Consider the following 26,284-nt stretch of genomic DNA (forward strand, 5'->3'; position numbering starts at 1 on the left):
GCAAGTAGTTGGAAATACATCTCCTGATAAGGGAATTTAATGTCATCGGCACATACTGCGAAGGGTGGCGTGTTATGTTGAAGAACGCAGCGCTGCCAGTCGCTGCCAGTGTGGTGTGAACATTATGGACTTTAATTGCGAGAGGGTAATTTGTTTTCATGCTAAAAAAAAGTAAGGAAAATTACCCTTTAATACATAAATATTATATTTCATCTTTCTTATAGACTACTTTGGAGCTCTGGAACAAAAGTAAGAACATTTTGCAATTAACATGAAAATATGAAAAACTTCGACCTGTATTCCTCCCACTAAAGTACATGTATTTTTTTTTTTTGCAGAAGTGTCATTACTAAATATGTATGATATTTTACAAGTTCGTAGTTGAGGGAAAGAAAGGTGGACATCTGCTGCTTACAAGAGATCAGGTGGAAATGAGGGGGGGGGGGTAGTGCTCAATGGATGGGCAGGAGGCAGACCAGGTATAGTTCTACTGGCAGGGCAGACTAGATGGCATTGCGGGCGTCGGAATCTTAATAATTGCAAAAATGATGATAATAATGATGTAGTTATGAAAAAAAAAATCTGCAAATGAAAAAAAAAAATCTGCAAATGAAAAAAAAAATCAGCTTGTTACTTGCAGATGACGTCATCATCATGGCGTCACAAAATATGTATTTGTCATTTTTGGTGTATGTTAGACTTACCCACCATCTTCTGTGATCATGAAATTGCCTTAAAAGCATTTTTTTATATAATGTTTGTGATGAATTATGATGACGTCAAAACTTTCCAAATAATATCCAGGTCTGTATATTTTTCAGGAACTATGTTAAAAAAGACTTTCAAAAAAAATGAAGAATTATTAAAAATTACACAATTAAAAGTACAAAGAACCCAGCATGTACATGTACAAATGTACATGTACATAGGTCTTCGAATAATGTACCTTTAACGTGACACAATTTAAGAAGTGACCAGAAGCGGCTAATAAAACAAAACGTGCTTTCCCCGAGTGAAAAAAAAGTGAGCGGGGAGGGAGGGGGGGAAGAAATAATCTCATTGAGTACAAAGCTGGTTTGGCTGGTGCGTGCTACCAAAAAAGCTATGATAATGATATAATTGTTTTGAATGATTGAATTATTCTTTCAACAGACCTGCAAGTACATGTTACACTGATGTCCACCAAATGAGCTTACCGGAAATCAAGTTCATGCTGAGACGCAAAATGCCCCACCATACTGGAATATTCACTAGGAAGGTGAATTTCACTTCCTACTACCACTATCTATGATTTCAAATTTGTTTACAAATTAAAATATTTGGCCCGAGTTCCATATCCTGCCGCAGCTTAAAATGCACTGGGTGCCTATATTTGTCTTCCATTTTTAATTGCTTAATATTTTGTTTCTTCTCGTCGAAAGGAAAACATTGGTTCATCTGTTAGACCAAAATCTCAAATATATATGTTAGTTTACTCAGTACAAATATTCTTATCACGTTGAGGTATTCTTATCAAAAGACAAAATGCAATGTCACAAAATACCCTCATCTTTCAAAAGGTTCCTGAAATAAATTCCTCTTCTTTTTCGGCTATTTCGGCCGGTTGCCGAAAAAGCCTTTGTTTTCGATAAGATTTTGATTTTTGGCGAGCTGCGAAGCAGATGCGAGCCTATGTAATACCAATTTCCGTCCGTCTGTCCGGGCGCCCGTCCGTCTGTCCAGCCGTCCGCATTCAGATTAAAGTGTTAATTTTTTTGCTTCTTGATAGTTAAATTTAGAACTTATCATAATTTAGCTTGACAACCTCAAATTGGAGTTCACTCCTTGTAGTTAACTTTATGATTTTTATAAGGAAACTTAATTAAAAAATGTTAAAGTTTTTATCATTGTACATCCTTTGCATGGATATGCAAATGTAATTACAAAAACATACCATTACATTGGGATGCACATGTACATTTGACTGTACATTTTTCACCACTGTACCATCCATTCTTAACTTTACCAAACCTCTATTAAAATTGATTTTGCTTTGGTTATATATTGAAGGGAAAAGGGTCATTCATGCATGGGTGGTTCTTTTGTATCAAAACAAATACCATTCATGTGAATATATTGTGATGTGCCATTTATTAACTTTAAATAAATAAGTTACATGTGCCACACGTGCATTGTATGATCAAATAGTCATGCTAAGTCACTCACATATGAGCAGTGGATTCTGATTGGCTTGTTTTGTGTAAGGGGCGGGTTCTAAGTCACTCTGTGGGAATACTGGATTCTGATTGGTTAATGGGTTTTGTGCACTTGCTAATGCCAAACACTGTTTGTACATGTAGAAATTATGACTGACATATGATCAGGACTGTATAAAAGGAAGAGCAGGATCTAATAAACCTCACTTCTTCTTTTCCTTCGACTTATGATGGAGTGAGACCAATGAGAAGTCAAATCAGTATCCCGTGTCCAATCAATTGTTATACCAGCCGAGTCATCCACTGAATCCACCCAATCCACCAGCAATCCACCCAATCCACCGGTAATCCACCCAATCCACCAGTAATCCACCCCATCCAACAGTAATCCACCCAATCCACCAGTATTCCACCCAATCCACAAGTAATCCACCAAATCCACAAGGTAATCCACCCAACCCACCAGTATTGCACCCAACCCCCCTAATAAAGTTCCACTGGTGCACTTTTCCAAGTCTGCTTTACGCTACCAAGGTCTGGAAGTTGGACCGTCGCCCAGTGTTGTGGCATACAACCGCAGGAGCTAAAACGCCATAGGGGCCTGGCTGAGGACAAAGGGCAACGCTCGTTACATTGGTGGCAGCGGTGGGATCCACTGAGGGCGACGTATAGGCAGATAATCCATGGGAAAAGCAGTAGCTGAATAAGTGTAATCAAGTGGAGCTGGTACAGAAACAGAAATGGACAGCAAAGACGGGATGTTTCCAGGGAGTATGGGATACTCTGAGGGACCAACGGGAAGGGTGGTCAGCCGGGCAAGCATCAGACTGCAGCCGGTAGTTACACCATCGCCTCCTGTGTTAACGCCAGTATGTACAACTAGCACCACAAGACCTCCACTGACAAGATCAACGGAAGGGACAGATGTCGGAGTGGAGGGGGTGGAGATAAAGCTCGGGGCAGCTGATAAAGAGACTGGAGGTGCCCGACAGAGAGTGATGGCCGCACAGGAACTTTTCCGGAGGAAGGAGAAAGTTGGGGAGGTGGCGTCATCAACTGTTGGCACATCCGAGTCTTCGCACAGGCCCAGGTACATGGCCACACCAGTAACATGGGGACCAAGACCCACTCACCGAGGTCCGACAGAGTGGTACCAGGCAGTGACCACGCCTGATAGTGTGAGTTGGCCTAAATATCCAGAAACACTGCATGGGGGACCACTGGGGTCGCTGGATGGGCTGGCAGGATTTGGAGGGACTCCGCCTCAGGCCACTAGCAGACAATACGTTTTCCAGCAAACTCCAAGCATCTTCACCACTCCACTCTCAGTGGGGGAAGTGAGATGTAATCTACAGGAGCAGCTGGGGGAAATGCCAGGACGGCATCTGTATACTGGGGAAGTGAGGGTGCCAGAAGTAGTGATGAGTACGGGACAGCAGCAACAGAAATTGGTGGGACGAGGGGTTGAAGGGCTGTAGTCAGAACAGCCAGATGTGAAACTCCCGGCTGACCCGGAAGGGAAAAGTCCGCCCAAGGTTGCAGAGGTGGAAGGTGCCGGGAGAATTCACAGGAAACCATGTATCGTCCCTGACCGGTTTGCTGGAGCGGTTTCTTGGAGAGATTACAAGGCCCACTTCGAGTCCTGCGCAGTTATCAATGGTTGGAAGGCGGAGGAAAAAGCCTACTTTTTAGCAGCCAGTTTGAAAAATCATGCCCAGCAAGTCCTTGGGGACAGGGCATCAGGGGAGGTGTTGAGTTACGCGGAGCTAACAGCAAGACTAGAGAGACAATATAGGCCCAGGAGAGCAGGCCGAGACGTTCTTAGCTGAGCTGCGGAGCAGAGTAAGGAAAGCAAATGAAAGTTTGCAGGAGCTTGGGCAGGGGATACGCAGACTCACGGAGCTGGCGTACCCAGAACTCCCAAGGAATAGCAGGGAAAGGCTGGCACGGGGGCATTTCGTGGATGCTATACCGGATGCTGAGATACGTGCAGGGATTTTCCGGGCTCATCCTGCTACGCTGGATGAGGCATTAAGGGCAGCACTGGAGACGGAATCTTTTCTGAATGCAGAGAGGCAACGGCAGCAGAACCAAGGTATCCGACCAGATAGGAACACCAGAACCACGAGGCAAGTGGAATCTGTTTCAAGGGACGAGTTTGAGAGGCAGACAAGGGCCATGTCCGAACAAATGAGGTTGTTGCATGACATGATGTCGGGGTTGACTCAGGCGATGCAACAAGATACTCCTCGGCGGGTGAGCCGGGAAGGGGAGTGGACGCGTCAAAGCCAAGGGTGTTTCAAGTGTGGAAAGATGGGACACTTCAAGAGGGACTGTCCTGAACTTAAGGTCCACCAGGCGTCAGGAAACGAATCCGGGCCAACCCAGCGGGTCATGGGAAGGTCGGAAACAACAAGAGACCCAAGCCAAGTGCCAGTCGTGAAGACGAAGACAAGTCAGTAAAGGAGGACACAGGGCCTGCCAGAGACCCAGTACAACTCGTACCACGTGGGATGGGGGCAGCACTACATGGAGTGTTTGTACAGGGAGAAATAGGAGGACATTCAATTCCGTTCCTGATCGATACTGGTTCGTCCGAAACATTAATTGAGGTATCAGAGTATAACCTAATGGATAGAGAGACTCGACCGAAGTTGAGGCAAGTCAGAGAAGTTATCCGCCAAGCTGATGGGAAACCTCTGGCGATTAGGGGAAGTGCCAACATGGTGATAAAGATAGGGGGGTACAGTTCAGAAGTCGAAGTCCTCGTCGCTTCGATCAGAAACAAAGGTATACTTGGCATGAATGTTCTACTGACAGCCGGCTGTACACTGGATCTGAAGCAGCTCCACTTAAAGATGGGGGAGTTCACCACGCCCTGCTGCGGCAAGGATCAGCCAGCTTCTTTCTGTTGTCGCATCCGAGCGGAAAGGGCGACCAGAATTCCACCGGGGCACGAAGCAATCACCATGGGAGTGCTAGAAAGGCAGGAGAAACTGAATGGCTTGGGGCTGATCGAGCCCACTGACAGAAACAACTTAGCTGAGCGAGGACTGATGGTAGCAAGAGTGCTGGTGGACGCCACGGCAGAGAGATACCCCATACGAATATTTAATCCGGGCACAGAAGTAGCAGAGGTCGACGAAAGAAGCATAGTGGGCATACTGACATCCACGGATGCAGAGTCCATACAAGCAAGTGATGGTTCCACAGTGATGATGATGATGGAAAGGGGAAAAGAAACAGAAGACGAAATTAGTAAAACTGGTAAGGGGATTCCAGAGCACCTTACGAGCCTGTATCAGAAAAGCGTAAGTCATCTACCAGACAGTGTCGACGGGGAAAAGGTGAAGAATCTCCTGATAGATTATCAAGATGTATTTTCAAGGGGTATGGATGACCTAGGCAAGACCGATGTGGTGCAGCATGAAATCAGGGTGGAGGAGACACGCCCCATTCGACAACACCCAAGAAGATTCCCCATCTGGCAGCGTGCAGAGGTGGATGAACAGGTGCGAGACATGCTTCAGAAAGGAATCATAGAACCATCAAGTAGCCCGTGGGCATCACCAGTGGTGTTGGTGAAAAAGAAGGACGGTTCTACCCGGTTCTGTGTGGACTACAGGTCCCTTAATTCTCACACTCTGAAGGATGCCTACCCAATACCCCGAGTGGATGACAGCTTGGATTCACTGGATGGATCTAAGTGGTTCTCAACCCTCGACTTGGCTAGTGGATACTGGCAGGTAGCGCTGGACGACGATGCAAAAGCTAAGTCAGCTTTCGTCACAAGAGGTGGACTCTACCAGTGGAGGGTAATGCCCTTTGGCTTATGTAATGCTCCAGCTACATTCGAGAGGCTGATGGAGAGAATTTTTGCGGGGATACAGTGGGAAACCCTACTGCTCTACCTGGACGACATAGTAGTCTTCGCTAAGACAGTGGATGAGGAGGTAGCAAGACTTCAGGAGGTCTTCCTAAGGCTCAGACGAGCTAACCTTAAGTTAAAGCCCAAGAAATGTCATCTCTTCCAGCAGTCGGTGAGCTACCTGGGTCATGTGATATCCAATGAAGGAGTGTCCACAGATCCGGAAAAAGTCCGAGCGGTGGAGGAGTGGCCAACGCCTCAGTCTACAAAGGATGTGAGGAGCTTCATTGGACTGTCATCTTACTACAGGCGCTACATAAAGGGATTTGCACACCTGGCCAAACCCTTGCACCGACTTATGGAGAAGAACCAGATCTTCCAGTGGACAGATGAATGTGAGCAGGCATTCCAAGCCTTAAAGACGTCATTGACAACAGCCCCCATCTTTGCCTACCCCAAGGCGGAAGGAGAGTTTGTGTTGGACACGGATGCGAGCAATACCGGAATTGGAGCTGTCCTGTCGCAGAGGCAAGATGGGGTGGAAAAAGTCATTGCGTATGCCAGTCGCACGATGTCGAAACCTGAGAGGAATTATTGTGTTACGAGGCGGGAGCTACTGGCTGTGGTGTCATACGTAAAGCATTTCAAGCATTATCTCTATGGTCGGCGATTTGTGGTCAGGACAGATCATGGAGCGTTGCGCTGGTTACTCAACTTCCGAAACCCGGAGGGCCAACTTGCAAGGTGGATGGAGATCTTAAGCGAGTATGACTTTGCAGTTCAACATCGTGCCGGTCGGATCCACCAGAACGCCGATGCGCTTTCTCGAAAGCCATGCAGACATTGCGGCAGAGACACTGCAGGTGCAGAGGACCAGCTTAATCCACCACAAGATGAGGCCAATGTGGAGACAGCCGAAGAAGCAGCCAAAGCAGAAACCTCAACGGAGGAACAACCCAAAGATAAAGCTACATCCACGGTCGAGGCAGACCGTGGTGCTAGAACTCTCAGCGCTCTAACACCGAAGTGGACCATAAAGGAGCTGAGGGAGCAGCAATTGGCAGACTCCACTGTAGGACCAATCATGAGAGTGAAGGAGGAAGGGGATACGAGACCAGCATGGGAATCGATATCCACAGAGTCTGCTTCCACAAAGACATACTGGGCACTTTGGCAGCAGCTTAAGATACGACAGGGAGTCCTATGTCGACGATATGAGTCTGATGACGGGAGGCACGGCAGATGGCAGGTGGTTTTGCCAGGAAGCTTGCAGGATGAAGTTCTGGAGGAACTCCACGACAGCAAGACAGCACGTCACCAGGGGGTGCACAAGACGCTGCACAAAATCCGGCGGAAGTACTATTGGACAGGGATGTCAGCTGACGTGCGGACCAAGATCCGGCAATGCACACTCTGCGCTCGAAGAAAGTCACCGGGGAAGAAGCCACGAGCTCCACTTCAGCAGTACGTGGTTGGGGCGCCAATGGAGAGGATTGCTTTGGATATCATGGGCCCTCTTCCAAGAATGATCGGGGTATGGCCTATGTACTCGTAGTTGGCGATCCATTTACAAAGTGGATTGAGGCGTATGCACTTCCGGACCAGAAGGCAACTACGGTAGCAGAAACACTGGTGGAGCAGTTTATCTGCAGATATGGTTGCCCGAAGGAAATTCACAGTGATCAAGGCACCAATTTCCAGTCGGCGGTGTTTAGGGAAGTTTGTAGACTGCTGGGAATCGACCAGACACGTACCTGCCCATGGAACCCCAAGTCAGATGGGTTCATCGAGCGATTCAACCGGAGTTTGATCAACCTTGTTGCTCCGTTTGTGGAGCCGGGTCAGAAGGACTGGGATGTTAACTTGGCATACTCTATGATGGCCTACCGAAGTGCGGCACAAGCAAGCACGGAAGAGTCACCGTGTTTCATGCTGATGGGACGGGAGATACCTCTACCCCTGGATGCCCTTACGGAGCTGCCAGACAATTTTGAAGACCAGTTGTCAACGGATTTCGCCAGAAACCTGCGAGAAAAGATGAGCAAGGCACACAAGAAGGCTCGAAGTAGCATGAAGGCAAATCTTCGGCGACAGAAGCGCAACTATGATCGCCATGTGGCGGGCAACAAAATAAGAGCGGGTATGTTCGTGTGGTTACACAACACTGCACGAAAAAAGGGCTGTCACCTAAGCTTCAGTTCAAGTGGCTGGGACCGTATCTGGTAGTGGACCAGCTGTCTGATGTGACTTTTCGAGTACAAGAAACACCAAGATCCAAGATGAAGGTTGTGCACTATGACAGACTGATGGTTTACACCGGCCCCGAAAGGAGAACATGGCGAGTGGGATCAAGAACCAGCAGCCCTGTGGAACTGGAGGATGTGCAGGATCAATCGTTGCCAAATACTGCGGTGGACTCGAGTTCAGCAGATGATCCACTGAATGAGTCTAATGTGGAAGCCGGTGAATTCCGGGATGACGAAACTCACCTTGCATCAAGTGCCGACGAATTTCCGACAGCGGATCCGGAGGCAGAACCACCGGGCGCAGCAGAAGAGAGCATGGGTAAAAACTTCACAGTGGCCTCGGAAGAGAAGGAACAAGATTCTACAAGCCCCCAGCCGCGAAAACATCGATATCCCCGGCGGCAGAGAAGACGTCCCACTAGACTACAGGATTACGAAGTTTAATCCTCGAAAGATAAAAATTGAAGAAATCTCCGAAATAATTAAACAAGGGCGCCACCACGCGGCAATGCGAGAAAGGGCAGAAAACTTTTAATTGGTATCCGGTAGGCAAAGAGCTACACAACAGTGACTTATGCGGGCACCGCTTCGCTGCATAGTGATAACGTACGTACGTACGCACGCGCGTACACTGTCGTCATTCCTTAGTTGAACTCGCCACAATATCGCATCGCACGTACATACTCCAGTCTGATTTGATCCACCGCAACCGAAGTGATCCACCGGGCCGCCGTGTCTGATCCACCGCAACCAACGTGATCCACCGCAACCAACGTGATCCACCGGGGGACGTGCGTGATCCACCGCATAACTTTATTAAGGGGATTTTTGTAGACCCCTAGTGGACTGTATCCAAGATTCACCATGCGAGGTGGTCATGGTGGTGGCGGTCATCATGGTCGTGATCGCCGTGATAATGACAAACCACGAGCAGATGACGGCAACAAAAAGCAGGAAAAGCGGGAGCGACGGCAGGGGAGCGGGTCCCTCAAGAAGCAAAGGAAGGAGCAGGGTAGCACTAGCGGTGCAACTACAAGTAGTAGGCCTACTACTTCCAGCCATCCCCAGCCCGATCATCATGGGAGGGAGCAGCAACCTCATCGTCCCCTGGGCAAAACTTCAACACCAAGCAGCCATAAACATGCCGAGCAGCACCAACACCAGTCTTCATCAAGCTCCACAGCCAAGAGGTACGTGTGTCCATTCCCCGAGTGCTGCAGGAAGTTTTCTCTAAAGACCAACCTTGCCAGGCATACTAAGGAGACCCATCCCCAGAAGGTGTCCAAACTCACATGCGAAACCTGCTCAGAGGAGTTTACCCGAAAAGCCAGCCTCCATCGACATGCCGATGCCAACCGCTGCCACTGCCAACCGGGAATGCAATTACCAGCCCCGACTGGCCCCCTGGCATCCACCGCAGCGGCTCCTCCAACTGTGGAACTCGCCGACACCCCTATGCCACCCGAGCCACAAGTGGAACTTCTTCCACCTGGTACACCCCCCACACCCCCATCAACTTCAACTGGTCACCCCAAGACAGGAGGAAAGTCTATTAAACTCCTTAGACAGTTGCAGGCAGAAATGGCCCCAGTCATTTCATCCACCGAGAGCGAGGAGGTGGGAGATCGACTAGAAGTAACGACAACAATCCGGGTCTACAAGGGAACCATCCTGCACCACCAGGAACAAGCGGTACAAGAATTTAACTTGTAAACTTCAAATTTAAGGGAGATAGATGAATCATCAGTTATTTTTATAATTTCCTAAAATTATAGAAGTCATCAATTATTTTTATAATTTCCTAAAATTATAGATAAATCATCAGTTATTTTTATAATTTCCTGCAAACCAGTTTCAACAAAAATGTCAAGATTAGGATTAAGAGAGAGAGAGAAAAAAATAACTTGCCCTTAAGTGTTATTGCAAGAAAAATGTTGACGTTCATGTTGTTATAATTTATATAAAAAGTTAAAGTTAAAGAGTTGTGTAATAGTTTCGTATTTAAAGTTTATTGCTTCAAACCGAGAAAATTAGGAAGGATATGATTAAGAGTGGAAATCATCATCTGGTAAATGTTAAGCTAAATTATGTAATTCTTGTCAGGGACATGTGTGAAAACTAGTTAGAATTACACAGATGTATAGTTTAAAATGTTTTATGCTAGAGTTGCTGCTTTACGCTACCAAGGTCTGGAAGTTGGACCGTCGCCCAGTGTTGTGGCATACAACCGCAGGAGCTAAAACGCCATAGGGGCCTGGCTGAGGACGAAGGGCAACGCTCGTTACAATATGTTCCATATAAAGTACTTATATTAGATACTGACTGCCCCACAACCATACCGGTACCGTCACCCCATTTGTCCCTACATCTTGTGGAATGGGGGTATGATGGAATTGGGGGAAGGATGGCTGGAGTTTGGTGGGGTGAGGTGAGGTAGGATATGGGAGATGGGCAGGATGGAGTGGGATGGTAAGGTGGGGTGATGTGATGCGATGATGGGTTAGTGGGATGTTTGAATTGGATGGAGTAAAAATTGGTTGGGGATATGTGATGGGATGATGGGGTGGGGGATGATGAGATGATGGAGTTTGGCTCATGTTGTGATTATACCTTGCACGATGTGAGACAGTAAGGCGCGCCCCCCCCCCCCATCTCCCTATACAGCCCAAAGACTATTGTTATCAGTACCTAACACATCCCCAGATACCTCAAAAAAATTCCTGCGATTCGGGTAGCACCATGACCAAACACAAGGGGGGGGGGGGTCCCTCTGCCACATATCATGCCACATTTGGTAGAGATGGGATGGGGTTAATTTTGGGTTTAATTTATGAGGAACTTCACATATGTACCGTTCATTGATCTTATAAATTTACACACAGGTGTACTAATGTATTTGTGCAGATCCACAAACAGTTATTTTCACTGGGTCCACATCCCCTGGGCATTCCACACTGCTATTATACCTAATCTCTTAGCCTATCCCTTAGCCTAATCCCTTAATGCCTCCTGCGTGTTCTTTTGCCTGTTATAGTAAATGAAGGGATTATTGAACTATTTGTATTTATTTTTTACTACTTAATGATCTGTGACAGTCCAGTTTAAAGACTCAGGACGCCTTCACTGTCAGGGGTTTTACTGACCAAATAGTTTAGAACAGTTTGCATGATATTGTCTTGCCAATTTTCGACATTCTTTGAACACAGTCTGCACATGTCGATAATCTCCTTTGCAGTCGTCTTTTATAAAGAAATATATCCCTTTGAATGTTATCATTGAACTGTTAAGTGACCAGGGGTCGGCATACCTGCATTTAGTAACATGGGGCTATTAATGCATTCCTGATTGTGGTGAAACTGAACAGATCTACTATGAGTACATATAGGCCTACATGTACAATACAATACATGCACATTACATGCGCCAGCGTTGTCCAGCTTTTGTGCTCTACACTTTGTCTTCTCTTCAGCTTCTGCATTCTATAAGGTTAGATAGCAAAAATCTTGAACTTGTCCAGAAAGCACTGTAAAGTTTGTTGTTCATATACAAGTATGTTTAAATATGACCAAAAAAACCCCAAAAGTCTTTTTCTTTTTTTTGTGTCGACGCCTCTATGATGTTTCCTTGCATAGCATGATATACAATACACTCATGTTCTACATTACATGTAAATACATGGTTTGGTCCATGCAAGGAAATGTTTGAAAATGGAAGTTGGTCTTCCTTATAATTTATAAAGTGTTTAAAATTTAGGTACCTGGTGTACCCTTCATGTACATGTACCGTTTTCACGAAGAGCCACATTATGTCCGTCAAAAATTATCAGGTCCAAAATTATAATTTTTCCGATTTCGATTTTTTCCTTCAATATTTTGCTTGAAAACAATGTACATATGTACTTATTTTTTTGGACATATTTCAACATTAATGTTGCAAGGGGCAGAAATCTTGATAAGTTTGCATTTTGCATTTTCATGAAGAGCCACATACATCTTGGCCCCTTGAATGTGTACAAAACCTATTGCACGGAAATACGCAGTGGTAGGTCAACTGAGATTTCCATTTTCACGAAGAGCCACAAATCTTTGTTACATTTTCAGCGTCTATGGGAATACATGTTGAACAGAAAAGGCCAAAATGTGGGAAACCTGAAATTTCATTTTCACAAAGGGCCACATATCTGTACTAATTAATGTTCACCATTTAACTGCTGTAGTAAGTCTTATTTTGGTGTATGTAAAAATTCAGCTCTCATAGAATCATGTGATGGTTTCCTTGCTGCACATTGTCGCAAAGAGGTATTATATGTAGTTTTAAAATATGAGAAACTTCTTTTGCGATTATCTCGAAAACATTTTTTCCCCTCAAAATCCACATAATTTTCATGTTGCTCTTTATGAAAACGGTGACGATATGTGAATTTTGAAGAAAAAGCGTTCAGATTATCACAAAAGAAGTTTCTCCTGTTTTAAAACTGCCAAAAAATACTACTTTGCAACAACTTTGGGCAGTAAGAAAACTTTCACATGATTCTATGCGAGCTGAATTTGTACGTGAACCCACTAATTAGAATGTGTCTCTTCGTGAAAACAAAAATTCAAGTTTCCTATATTTTAGCCCTTTCTGTTTAATGTGTTTCTGCTCAACAATCCAGTTAAACACACACACACACACAAGTTGTGGTTGTTGCATTATTATTATGTTGATTAGCTTTAGGTGACGGTTTCACTCTTGAGCTCAAAATTCTAATTAATGGCAAAAAGTAACGTTAATTGGGCCATTTATAAGCATAAACTTTACAACGTCAGTAGTTTTGCAGTTGTGTTAGTATCACAGAAGGCTTCAAATTATCCAAATTATGTAAAACTAATCGATAAAGCAAAACATGATAATATTCAGCCTATTATTAGAAGGAGACTGGTGAGTTCTAGCATACAGGGTTACATGTAGTCTAACTAATACTTGAAATATGCATGAAGGCCTAGTTATTAAATTTAAATAATTTCTACGGATTCATTGGATATAATGAAATGCAAGACATTTTTAAACTTCTTTTTAATGCTAATCTTACTGTTGCAGAGCTTCCGACAAAGAATCACATGGCAGGAGAAATCATCAAAGATCTGGACAACATCAAAACTACGGTGGACGCTTTTGTTTTGGCCTGCCTCTATAAGGTAGACCATGCAAAAAATATGAAAGAAGCCAAAGAAATTGTTACAAGTGATCTTCAAAAGACCATGAATAGAATAGAATCTGATGTTAAAACCTTAAAAAGACAAATACAGGATTAGGCCAAACAAAAAAGGCTCCGGTTTCTGGTATGCGCGCGCGTCGCCGTAGCCATGCGCGTCAGCAAAATGAAAAAGTTTTTTTTTCAATACAAGATGATGTCTCAAAACCGCCAAACTCACTGGTTTGACTGGAATCCTGCTGCTGCACAATTTTAACGTGTTTTTAGATGGGGTTATGATCGAGAATAAGCTTTATGTGGCCTCTCTGGACTACCATTTATTTGCACTAAGTTTAGTCGGGCACCATTTGCAGTCATCAGCCGACATTTGAAGCCAAAAAAAAATATAAAAAAAAAAACAGGTAAAAAACTAGACATATGTTTGTGGACAAACATAGGGCTGTTTCGGCATTATATTACAGACTGATAGGTAATGCAGGTGTAGTAAAAAGAAAATGCAAATGTAGATTTATAGGCTGTAGAAAATGCAGCTTTAATGTGAGTGAGATGTCATGTCAAGACTTCATCATGACGTCGGTTGGATTTATGTATATGACATGGCGGCTTAGGTTCATACCAAGCTACAACCAAATTTGATAGTATTGTGCTGCAGACAGACCATATAATAGAATAATGGCCATTTAATGTTACGTAAGACTCCAATTGTAGCAGGTCTTCATTCAAGGTTTCTCCCCAGTTATAAATAGTAAAGAGTTTCCTTGTAGCGATTTATTTTATTCATTACCCCTCGAAGCCTGCGATGCGGGCTTAGTTCGTATTAATGTGCTCAAAAATAAGTGTATATGGGTGTTTACAAAATAAAGGAAACTGAAAGCAATCTCAGATGGCATTGGCGGAAGTCAACAAAAGGCGAAATGCCAAAGATCAGTATTTAAAACCAATGCAATCACATGTGTCTAAAGCATGCACTGGAAGGGGATGTTTTGGCAGTATTACCCACCGTATTTGGAAAAAAGTTTATTTTTTTCCACATCATGCCACACGCTTGTGGTCAATTTAGAATATGTTCAATCGAATGACAGCGCGAAAAAATACGATTTCTCTTTCCTTCTCATAGTAATTCTCGGCTTAAGTTCAGAACTACTCAGTAAGATATCAGTGATGTATACAAAAAGACTTGTGGAAAATCCCACTGCAGAAAAAACTGCACCTTTAAATACGTAACATAGGGCTTTTCGGCATTATGATTTGTTATTATACGTCCCTGACTATGCCCACGCATGAACATAAAATCTGTCAAAGTTAGCCGAAAATGGGCTTAAACGGTCACTGTGATGTGGACAGGATTTGACTTTGGCAACACGTGCTCTGCAGGCTGGCTGACATACGATGTATGTGCGTAACGTACGTGTGCGTACATGTACATATAGACGTTCTGTGCATGTTTTAGAGCAGAGGTATTGTCACCCTAAAGTTTTAAGCGTGCGCAGGGCATGTCCGAGTTCGCTTATTGCCTCGAAGCTTTGAAATAAGTTAAACCTACCCTGAAATCGACAATTAAAGTAAAAACTAACATAAACACTGCCATGGTTGATTTTTCAGGAATTTTCAAATGAAAAAGGGACTTTTTATTATAACTTCCGGTCTGATGACGTCATTCGCCTAATACTTCGCACACGTCTTAAGTGGGTCAAGGTCATTATATACACCAATATTTAGGCGATTCCGACAAACTTCGCCACAGACATTTATTCAAAATACATTTTTGCAAATGTTCAACCTGTCGCTAGAGGGCGCTCGAAGATTGCATGACGTCATTGGTAAATGATTTGAAGAATACTTTTAGCCAAGAGACTAACACCGTTAAAAGCAAGTTCATATCTATTACCATTTTCAAATAATAAGCCACTTCCGGTTTTGGCCTTTTTCGACCGGTAGCAAGGGTCACGTGATTTCACGCACACTGAATGAAATAAAGACCTTAACCTACTCTACCACTTGCCGGTAACAGAATGCTGCGGACGCGTACGGTTGATTTCTTATGCATTTTTAAATATTAAAAGTGTCACAATTTAATTGCCTATAACTACACACCGGATGACGTCATCATGACGTCATCATTACACAAAGTTGTTTGAATTAGGGTCTTTGCTTGGACAAAGATTGGTGCAAATGAATTACTGACAAAGAGTCAAAAATGCCCTTTGAAAACCGACAATTTTTTTTAATTTCTGTGTACAAAGTCTATGGGAAAAATTAAATATTCAAAATTCTATAATAAATTAGTCGATGACGTCACCATGACGTCAATCTTTGGGGCACATCTTCAGATGCTGGTCTAAGTGTGTGCCGAGTATAAAGTCAATCGGATTGATTTTAGTGCCCAAAGTGCCTTCCACTGTAGAAACGTGTACGAATGCTATGGGGAATGGCTGAAAAAGAAGAAAAAAAAAGAATAAAATAAAAATCTTAACGAAAACAAAGGCTGTTTCGGCAATTGTGCCGAAACAGCCAAAAAAAAAAGCCGCGTCGCCGCACCACTTTTGGGGCAAGCTCCATACCAGAAAACGGAGACTTTTTTTTGCCTTATGATGGAAACATGGCTAAAAAGATTTGTTCCGTGAACAGTTCAGTGAAGTACCTATGATCTAGACAAACAAATCTAACCTCTACACCAAATAATAAAAATCCTGATTTAAAGGTTGCCAATGTTTCCCCAGGTACCAGTTCCTGCTCATCGAAGCAAATCTGTTCCTACTCATCATCAAATTCTTCAGCAAAGACACATGTAAATGTGTCAGGAATTTCTCAGTCCTCCTTCAGTACCGATGATGAAGATGATGACTCCTTATTAAAAGCTTTGGCAGAAGTAGAGTCTAAAGTGGAAGCTGAGTCACAGGGAAAAGATAAATGATTCATCTGTATTTGAAGAAGGTGATCTTTTTATTGCCTATCAAAATGGTGTTTTTGAGCTGTCACCACACAATCTTTGAATGGCACACCAGAAGATCTTTTGCTGCAGTTTCAAGTTATTATATTCTACTTTCTTTTGACAGATAATTCTCTTCATCTTCATCAAAAACAATGGAATGCCACTCATGCCACAAGACATACAAGAGTGCCAAGACCCTGCAGAATCATAAGTGTACGTGGTGCAGTGAATGCAGCAGAATTTATTCGTCATATCAGAGACTTCAACATCACAAATGCAATCCCCATACTTCATCAAAGACACCACATGTGTCATATGCAGAAGCTGTGAAGAGTCAAGGCCCTAATCCAAGAAAACTACCGACTACTGCTGTGGATTCCTTTTCCTCACAGTCTACCCACCCTGATGACCAGTCTCAACTATCGCAGCAAAAAACTACCGGTACCAAACGTGTGTCATCTCCACTGGCAAAACACACCATAAATCATGACAGTCAAACACAATTAGAAAGTGTTAGTTTTCAATGCAGAAGTCAACGGAGCTTTGCATTTCATAGAATAGGTGTAGGTTTGCAGATGCGACTTTGTCAACAATTGTTATTGCCACTTGTCAGTATTTTACCCGAGTGTAACTTGGCTCACTTAGCAGGGAACCCGGCATCGATTGCACCTATCATTGGCGATGGAAACTGTTTCTTTAGAACTCTCAGTTATTTAGTTACAGGAAGTGAAAGATTTCATGGTGAATTGCGAAGCTTGGTTGTGTCCCACATGAATGTTATCAGGTTGCCTGTGGAGAAGTTTTGCTTTGATGAAAGGACGTCTTTACCAGTTTATTTAGCTCGGAGTAATATGTTACAGGATGGTTCATGGGCCACTGATGTGGAGATATTTACTGCTGCTCATCTTTTGGGAACGGATATTTATGTTTACTCAGCTGGACACAACAACACTGCAAATCCCAGATGGCATAAATTTACAGGAAAGATGCTGGATAGAAATGCCCAAGTTAGTGACCGATCGTTCTATATTCATCACAAGAATGGTAACCATTTTGAGGCAGTATTGAGCGTTCATCAGCCTGGTGAAACATCTCTCATGGAGATGCGCACTAAAAACAACACAACAGAATTTACTTGGCTTGTACGGGAATTCAACCAGCAGCTACAATTTGCTTCTAAGAAAAAACAGGTCAGTGTCAAGTGCCAATCGTCTACACAGATGGCTAAACATCGCTTTAGTCAAACTCCCACAACAACGGAAACTCTCAAAACAACGGGAAAACAGTCGACAAATCAAGATCGCCTATCCAGTGAATCGAGTCAAACAGTACAAACGGAAGAAAGCAAGATGGAACTTAAAAGAGAAAAAGATCGCCCGAGGAAGCAACTGAGACGAAAAGACCCAGAATTTAGGAAAAAGGAAGCTGTGTGGGAAAGCAATTGCAAAAAGAAAAGAAGAGACGTTTCAGAGATCAGAGACAAAGAGAGGGCAAAAGAGTTAGAAAGTGTACATCGAAGAAGAAGTAACCCAGACTACAGAACTAAAGAAAAAGAAAAAGAATTAGAACGTATACAAAGAAGAAGAAGTAACCCAGACTACAGGAGTAAAGAAAGACAAAAAGAATTACAAAGTATACAAAGAAGAAGAAGTAAACTAGACTACAGAAGAAAAGAAAAAGAATTAGAAAGTATACAAAGAAGAAGTAACCCAGACTACAGAAGTAAAGAAAAAGAAAAAGAATTAGAAAGTATACAAAGAAGAAGAAGTAACCCAGATTACAGAAGTAAAGAACAAGAAAGAGAATTTGAAAGTTTACATAGAAGAAGAAGTTACCCAGAATACAGAAGTAAACAAAGAGTAAAACAATAGAAGAGTGCACGTCGAAGAAGAAGTAGCCCAGGCTACAAAAGTAAAGAAAGAGTAGAATAATTGACAAGTTTACATATAAGAAGAAGTGACCCAGAATACAGAAGTAAACAAAGAGTAAAAAACTTGGAACTTGTGCGGAGTAAACGAAATAAATGCAAACGCAATAAGTCAGCAAATGATCATGAAAGAATCTTGAAAAGAAACCAGCAAATAAACACAAGCTACTTCTAACGTGAAAGGCAACTTGACAAAGCAAGAAAGCAACAACAAAAGCAAAGATCGCTCTCTGTGACAGAAGTTAAAATAATTTTTTTCTTTGACACCAAAGAAGGGCCAAATTATGTCTGCACATGTTGTAATTTATTGTTGTGGTTTATTTTATCGACACAGTGCCAACATTGCTTCAAAGATGTCATTGGAATCCAAAAACATTCAAGCCACTCTCCTCAATTCTTGCCTTCGTGGAATAGTTAGCCAAGCTGGAATTGAGTGGATCTGCAAAACATGTTATTCTCATATCTTGCTACATAAACTTCCATCCATGGCAGTTGCCAATGGTCTTTGTTTTGAAGATGTTCCTGCTACACTGAAGAACTTGACTACATTAGAGGAAAGATGTATATCACCCGTATTCCATTTATGCAGATAAGAGAATTAGGGAGAGACCACCAATTTGGCATCAGGGGGAATGTTGTTAATGTACCTGTTGATGTGTGTAAAACTGTAGCTGCACTCCCTCGCTCATTTCAAGACACGGAGACAATCCAGTTGAGGTTAATGAGAAGATTGAAATATAAAACTCCACATCACTATGAAACTGTGCGACCGAAGAAAATATTTGATGCTGCTGAATGGCTTGTGAAGAACAGTCCGATTTACAAAGATGAAAATATACAGTTAGATATGGCCTAGAAGAATCAAGAGTGGAATGCCACGACAAAAGTTAACTTCATAACAAAACATGATGACCTGGATATGAATGTAGATACACAGGTTGGCAACATTGAGGCCAGTTTGGATGATGACGATGATATCAGTGGTGAGAATCGAAATAAAGAGTCTGACGAATGGACTGAAATTTCCACTGAAGAGCATTTTTTTAGGGGGTAATAGGGACACAATGCTTTACCCCAATGACTTCACAAGTGATGGACAACATGCATTGAAAATAGCACCAGGAGAAGGTAATCATCCCATCAATATTTTCTTGGATAAATATTGTGAGGAGAAGTCATTTCCCACCCTCTTCTGTGGTACACGTAGGCTGGATAATACACAACGCACCACTCCACTTACATATAGCTCAATTTGTAAACCCGAACTTCGCAGTGCTGACGGACGGTTTGCTATGTCAGTTCCCAATTTGTTTTTTAAACTGAAGAAACTTCAAACTTTACAGATCAGAGATCTGGCAATGACTGCTTTGCGTAAAACAACAAATGTCAGTGATACATATACAGCTGGATATCTTAGACAACCAGGAGCACTTGATGATTTAATTCATGTCAACCAGGGCTATCGTGTTTTGAAGACACTCCGTTCATCTCCACCATATTGGCAGACTCGCCAAAAAGATCCGCCAGTTGGGCATACCATCATTTTTGATCGTTCTCTGCTGCAGAAACAAAATGGAGAGACCTACTGAAGAACTTAAGTCTCAGTGTCAATGGAAAAATTCTCTCTGATCGAGATATCTTGAATTTGACTTGGCAGCAAAAATCTGAATTAATTCAGAGTAATCCAGTATGAAGTGCTAGGCATTTTGATCACAGAGTTCAGGTGTTCTTTCATGGTGTACTTAAATCCACTCTTTCTCCGATTGGACAAATTGATGACTTTTTCTACAGGGTAGAATTTCAGCAGCGTGGCTCCCCTCACATACGTTGCTTAATTTGGATCAAAGGTGCTCCCCAGCATGGAAGGGATGCTGATGATGTTGTCATCGACTTCATAGATAAATACATCACCTGTAAAAGACACACTGAAGATGCTGAGATCGAGATTTCCAAGTTACATGAACACAAACACACAAAGACCTGTAAACAAGGTGGCAAACTTGTATGTCGATTTGGATTTCCAGTTCCTCCAATGTCTGCTACATCAATTCTTGAGCCCCTGCCTGATAATGTGCCACCTGAAGCAAAAGCAAAACACCAGCAAAATTACGACAAAATAAAGCAACAGTTACACTTAATGAAAAATGGTGAAAATATTTCTTTCGAAGAACTGTTATCACAGTTAAAACTATCACAGGATGAATATGTTTGGGCAGTACGTTCTTCGCTGAAGAAGACACAAGTTTTTTTCTGAAACGAACTCCAATGGAAATCCGTACGAATATGCGCAATGATGCATGTGCCCGAACTTGGCAAGCAAACACAGATTTGTAGTACATATCGTCACCGTTTTCACGAAGAGCCACATATAGACCACGGGGCATGGCTGCAAAATGTGCTCAGAAAGTGATTTTCTTGGCGCACCTCTCAAATCTAAGTGAATTTTTGCAGGTTATTAGCTGAGACCATATGGATCACAAAAAACCAAAATCCCAAAGTGACCAATCATTTAAATATTTGCATTTTAATGAGCAGTTCAAAAAAGGGCGCCCTCTATTGACCGGGATTGGAAAACTGTGCACATTTTCAATGGGAAAGATTGTTTCATTGCTGTTGCTTGCTAACAAGGGTCTCTACAGAGCCAAGACTCAATAAAAAGGAACTTGGGGTGACTTTTAATGCTCCAATAATTAATTTAAATATCAAATTTTCCATCCCATTGAAATTCAAGGAAGATTTTACAAGCCCTTTCCCAGCCTCAGTGCAAGTGTTTCCTCCTTTTGTTTTTATTTTCATTTAGAATACATGTACATGTATTGCTCTTTTCTGAACTTCTTAATAGGGTATTAATGATTATTCAATTATAATTTTCTTTTTGGTTAAAACTACAAAGTATTTCTGATTCATGATGTAATAACATTCAACAAAGTGTCCGACACAAATACGAATGAGTTTAGTCTGAATGAAAAAATAAACATGACCACAGGGCTTTATAACTTCAGCCTTTGACGGTATTTATTCATACAAAAACAATACAGTAAACAGTAATTAAAAAGACTTGAGAAATAATTACTGTGATTGGCAAAGATTATAATACAGTGCTTGCGGTTTGCGTCTCTGGTGGAGCCAATATTTTTGAGGATTAAAATATACTGCAATTACATGTACTTTTGATTTTTTGTCAACTGTCTTAAATATTAAACACGTTCCAGGAAGGACTGTTGCAACCTGGCAACCCTCTTTTCTTCATATCATGTCAACAAAGGTTAGTTATTGCAAAAATGGTGAACAGACATGAATCTTTTAACGGCGAATCCATTGGCATCTGGACACTACATCCGTTAGTGAGTTCCGTTGTCTAAATTTTTTCAAATCATTTGAAGGGTCGAAGGAGAACACAAAACATGTCATTAACCTTCAAAGAAACCAGAACTGCTGTTGAGAACATGGTACAATGTATGAAAGGATTGGTGAATACCTCTAAAATAAAATGTGAAACATTTCTCTCTGCACAAAGGCATCAACCTAGAGCCTTTTAGGCCTTTTGCATAGCATATTGGAGGACAATCTTCTGCACCCCCCCCCCCAAAAAGAATTACAGCAACAAAAGCTCCCAATGATGTCTTAATAGAGTCTATTTGATCAACAACAAATAACACTGTAAGCACGAACATTACCGAAGAGGAATAAACCTGTTTTAAGCCCTTACTAATTACCACAAAAACTTCTTTGGCTTCACAGTCAGCGCTTTAAAAAAAAAGGATTGTCAAAAAGTAAAACACATGGTAAAATTATTTCCCATCCCCTTGCTGAAAAAGTGGAAAAATCCCGCAACAAAGTCAACGGTGTCCATTTCAAACATAAGATTGAAATTTGGTGTTTTTTAGCTGTGTACATCTATAACAATGTAACTTAGTTAAACATAAGTCCTTTTGATTCATATTTGGAAATACTTAAGTGGATGGGAAGCAGACTGTGTGATTCAAATTTTCTCAAGTGACAATCTTATTCCTTATTTAGATAATAAGATGGTCAATTTTACATTAGTTAAGATGGTCAATTTTACATTAGTTAATCCTCGATATCTGAATCATCACTTTGCGCTGCCCTTCACTTGGAATGTTTTCACAGTTGGTGCAATTGCACAAGTCTGTGCATGGCAGTTTTTTTAAGACAGCTACACTGGCCTTTTGTGCATTGACTTTTTTTACATGAGCAATGGGCAAATTCCATGACACTGTCTGGGGCAGGGGGAAGATCCATCCAGTGGATACTGATGTCATCGCCGATGACCTTCCACCCTCTTCCGTGTGGAGACTAGACGGCACTTCAGGACGTGCATCCAGGGCCCGCTTGTATGGCTGCCTGGTAGTTAGCCCTCTTTACGTGCAGGTGCAAGGCATCCTTGTTTGGCGGCATCAGTGACTCCATCACAGTTCCCATCTGGAATATGTTGTATCTGCAAGTTGTCAAATTACGAGAAAAATCCCTTTCTTAAATGACAGCAATTTTTAATTGCAAATTGCATTTTCTTATTGTGCAACAGGCACTGCATGTTTTAACTTGAGAAATAAACATTAGCAATGAATGGAATGTTTTTTAAAATTGTATGAGAAACAAATTCCCAGAAATTGTCAATTCTAAAGTAGGGCTCGTTTATGTTTGCAAGTATTTCCAATTTGATTTAGCTACAAAATCATGAAACCTTTGACTCAAACTAAAGTTGTGTAGAGGAAGGCTCTATCTCCAACCAGCCCCTGCTTTAGGCATGTTATATTTTTCAAGTGAGTGTGCTCATGTGACTCCATAGAAAAAAAGGCAAAAATACCTTGACTTTCATGTTGCTGTTTCTTTGCAAGTCTTTCTGCACGGTCTATCCTGGAAACATCACAGATACGTTTGTAGCACTGCTGAATGTGTTGATGGTATCCAAATGCCTGTAATTGAAATTTTTTTTTAAAAATATCACTCATTTCTTTCATTTCAATTATTTCACAATGTAAATCTTTGTCAGTTGATCGGAGAATTATGGGTCAAAGAGAAATGTTCCATTCAACTCGGCTTCATCTCGTAGAATGGAACATACCAAAAAATATTTACACCATGGCACCTTCAGGTACAAACATTTATTATCCGTATACTATTCTTCACATGTAGTGATCAGGGGGAAAAAAATTAAAAATGGCAAAAAGACAGTGAAAATCTAAAATCTAAATATATTGACAGTGAGGGCTTGACATTTAGAGAAGTGGGCAGGTTCTCATTATTTTTTTATTATATTATACTTTCTAGAAAAAAAATAGCAAGGAAATAACAGTACAGTTGAAATGAGGATGCTATGAATGAGCTGCCAGCTTAAAGAATGGCAAAATGTTGGTTTTAAAGACTTCGTACTTAGATAATTATACGTTATTACCGAGCAAATTGTGGCTTAAATTGAATAGTAGACCCACAACATACTACACAATCGAATCCCCAATGATGCCAAGTATGAACTCGAAGTGGATTTTGTTCTCCTTATTTTTTAAATCAAGGGAACCGGCCGTTCTATATCCAGTCGCCAAGTTCAGGGAGCATGCATAGGCCTACTGCCTACTCAATATACAATGTTCTGTAGTGTAATGTAAGAGTCTCTTCCTAGTCTTAAAATCATATATCTGAGTGAGAGGGGAAACAATTCTTTGATCTGTGGCTTTTCATAACCTTGCCAACCATCATGACCATGATCATCAGATCATGCTGTCAACAATGGACGGTCAGATGGTCTACTAAATATTACTAGAAACATGTTTTACAAAACAAATCACACATCATATGAATCTAGGTTGTAGAAAAAATATTCTGAAATATTTCGAATCCAACAGCTTCTTATAATTAAGTTCAAGGCAAGAATAAAAATACGAACTAACGTAGGCCGATGATTCCGGTATCCCCTTCCACTCTCCTTCCACGAGAGTGCTGCATCAGTGCAACGCACTGCAGTCTGCACGTGATGCCGATGAGCTTCTCCGCTTTTTCCACGATTTCTGCGTGTGTTGATCACACCACATTCTTCCGACTACCAGCACAAGCAAGTAATTTTATCCAGCTTGTCTCGAAGAACGATGGAACGCTCGATTCGCCATTCGAAACATGCACAATGCACTTCTTTTCGTCCGAATCGCCGTCGTCCGAGGAGCTCATGGCGGCCGCCATCTTGTTGTCTACTAGTAGTGCTTACGCGCATGCGCGTACTCTTACTTACAGCGCCCGCTATTGGTCCATTCACCGCACCACGACAGAAGGGCCTCGCTGATTGGTCGTTGGAAAATAATGACGTAATTCTTCACTCGGCAATTTTTGCGCCGAAAACGGAGGAAATCTGAACTTTAAATCGCGATTTGGGTACCGTTTTGGGTCACGGATCAACGGTGGATTATATATGTGAGCATCCCAACAGCTTCGTGAGTAGTTTAAGGTACAATATATTTAGATTTGTGATATGCGTCACGAACCTGCACGATAATCGGCCATGCATCTTGGTCTAATATGTCGATTTTGAAGAAAAAGTGTTTTCGAGATAATCGCAAAAGAAGTTTCTCATATTTTAAAACTGCAAAAAATACCTCTTTGCAACAACTTTGTGAAGCAAGGAAACCACCACACTATTCTGTGTGAGCTGAATTTTTCCATGAACCCAGTAATAAGACTTAATTCAGCAGTTAATTAGTGAAAATTAATTAGTAAAGATATGTGGCTCTTCGTGAAAACGCAAATTCAGGTTTCTGACATATTGGCCCTTTCTGTTCAATGTGTATTTCAATAGGCGCGCGTGAGTACGCGCGCGCAGCTGAAAATGTAACAAAGATATGTGGCTCTTCGCGAAAACGCAAATCTCATTTGACCTACTTTTACGTATTTCCGTGCAATGGGTTTTGTACGCGTTCAAAGGGCCAAATGTATGTGGCTCTTCGTGAAAACGCAAAATTCATTTATCGAGATTTTGGCCCCTTGCAACATTAATGTAACTTTGAAGTTAATGATGTTTTGCTTACAAAAACATGTCAAAATGGTTCAGTACATTGTTTTAAAGCATAATATTGAAAAAAATCAAAATCGAAAAAATGGTAATTTTTGACATATGTGGCTCTTCGTGAAAACGGTGACGATATTAAATGCTTACGGCTGTGTTGTCTACATTACTTCCTATATGCTGAAAAGCCAAAGAGGTATGAGTCTCCTCAACCAAGCATGTGAAGACGCAAAACGAGGCAACTATGGTGTCGAGCAACAAATCAAGTTCATGGCAAATACATTTCTGAACCACTGTGAGATATCTGCTCAAGAAGCTGTTTATCTACTTCTTCAACTTCCTTTGAGTAGGGCAAGTCGCGGTACAGATTTTATCAATACTTCTCCAGAATGTAAACGTGTTGTCATCATTAAAAAGGGCACCATTCTGGACCAAATGCCTGAGGACTGCACAGATGTTGTTTGCACTGGTTTAATTGAAAGGTATGCATCTCGACCCGAGGAGATGGAGAAGGTGTCGCTAGCTGAATTTGCTTTATGTTATCAGTGGGAAAAACAGAATTTTGTCCTGAAAAAAATGAAGTCAAAGAAAGAAGTGCCAGAACTAACATATGAGGAAGATTTTGTTGATGATCCATTCAGACAAGAAGAAGGTGTTCTGGAATACCAGTTAAGTGATGGAAGTTTTGTTTACAGACGGCACTTTCCTAAAATCATCAGATGTGTGAGATATTCTAAAGATGCCGAACCAGAAAACTACTTCAGAGAAATACTGATGTTGTACATACCCTGGAAACAAGAAAGCACCGATATTTTGATGAATTATTCATTGTATGAGGACAGATACAACACTTTAAAAGGTCAAGTCAACTTCACAGCTTCCAAGTTTGAGCACAGTGCACAAGAAATTG

The 26,284-nt window shown here is 42.0% G+C and overlaps 1 protein-coding gene and 1 long non-coding RNA gene across 2 annotated transcripts; one reads left to right on the forward strand and one right to left on the reverse strand.

Moving 5' to 3' along the window:
* Positions 1-17,194: 17,194 nt before the first annotated feature.
* LOC119733817 (putative uncharacterized protein DDB_G0271982) lies at positions 17,195-20,158 on the forward strand. Its single transcript, XM_038207187.1, has 3 exons — positions 17,195-18,067; positions 19,292-19,345; positions 20,154-20,158. The coding sequence occupies exons 1-3, from the start codon at positions 17,206-17,208 to the stop codon at positions 20,156-20,158; spliced, it is 921 nt and encodes a 306-aa protein (XP_038063115.1). The 5' UTR covers positions 17,195-17,205.
* Positions 20,159-22,444: 2,286 nt separating this feature from the next.
* Positions 22,445-24,761, reverse strand: LOC119733775. The gene is made up of 3 exons (XR_005271974.1): positions 24,272-24,761; positions 23,191-23,299; positions 22,445-22,821 (listed from the first exon to the last, which is right to left on the reverse strand). It is a non-coding gene; the product is annotated as an uncharacterized LOC119733775 (long non-coding RNA).
* Between the last annotated feature and the right edge of the window lie 1,523 nt (positions 24,762-26,284).

Source organism: Patiria miniata, unplaced genomic scaffold (genome assembly GCF_015706575.1).
Source record: "Patiria miniata isolate m_02_andy unplaced genomic scaffold, ASM1570657v1 HiC_scaffold_26, whole genome shotgun sequence".
Lineage (NCBI taxonomy): Eukaryota > Metazoa > Echinodermata > Asteroidea > Valvatida > Asterinidae > Patiria > Patiria miniata.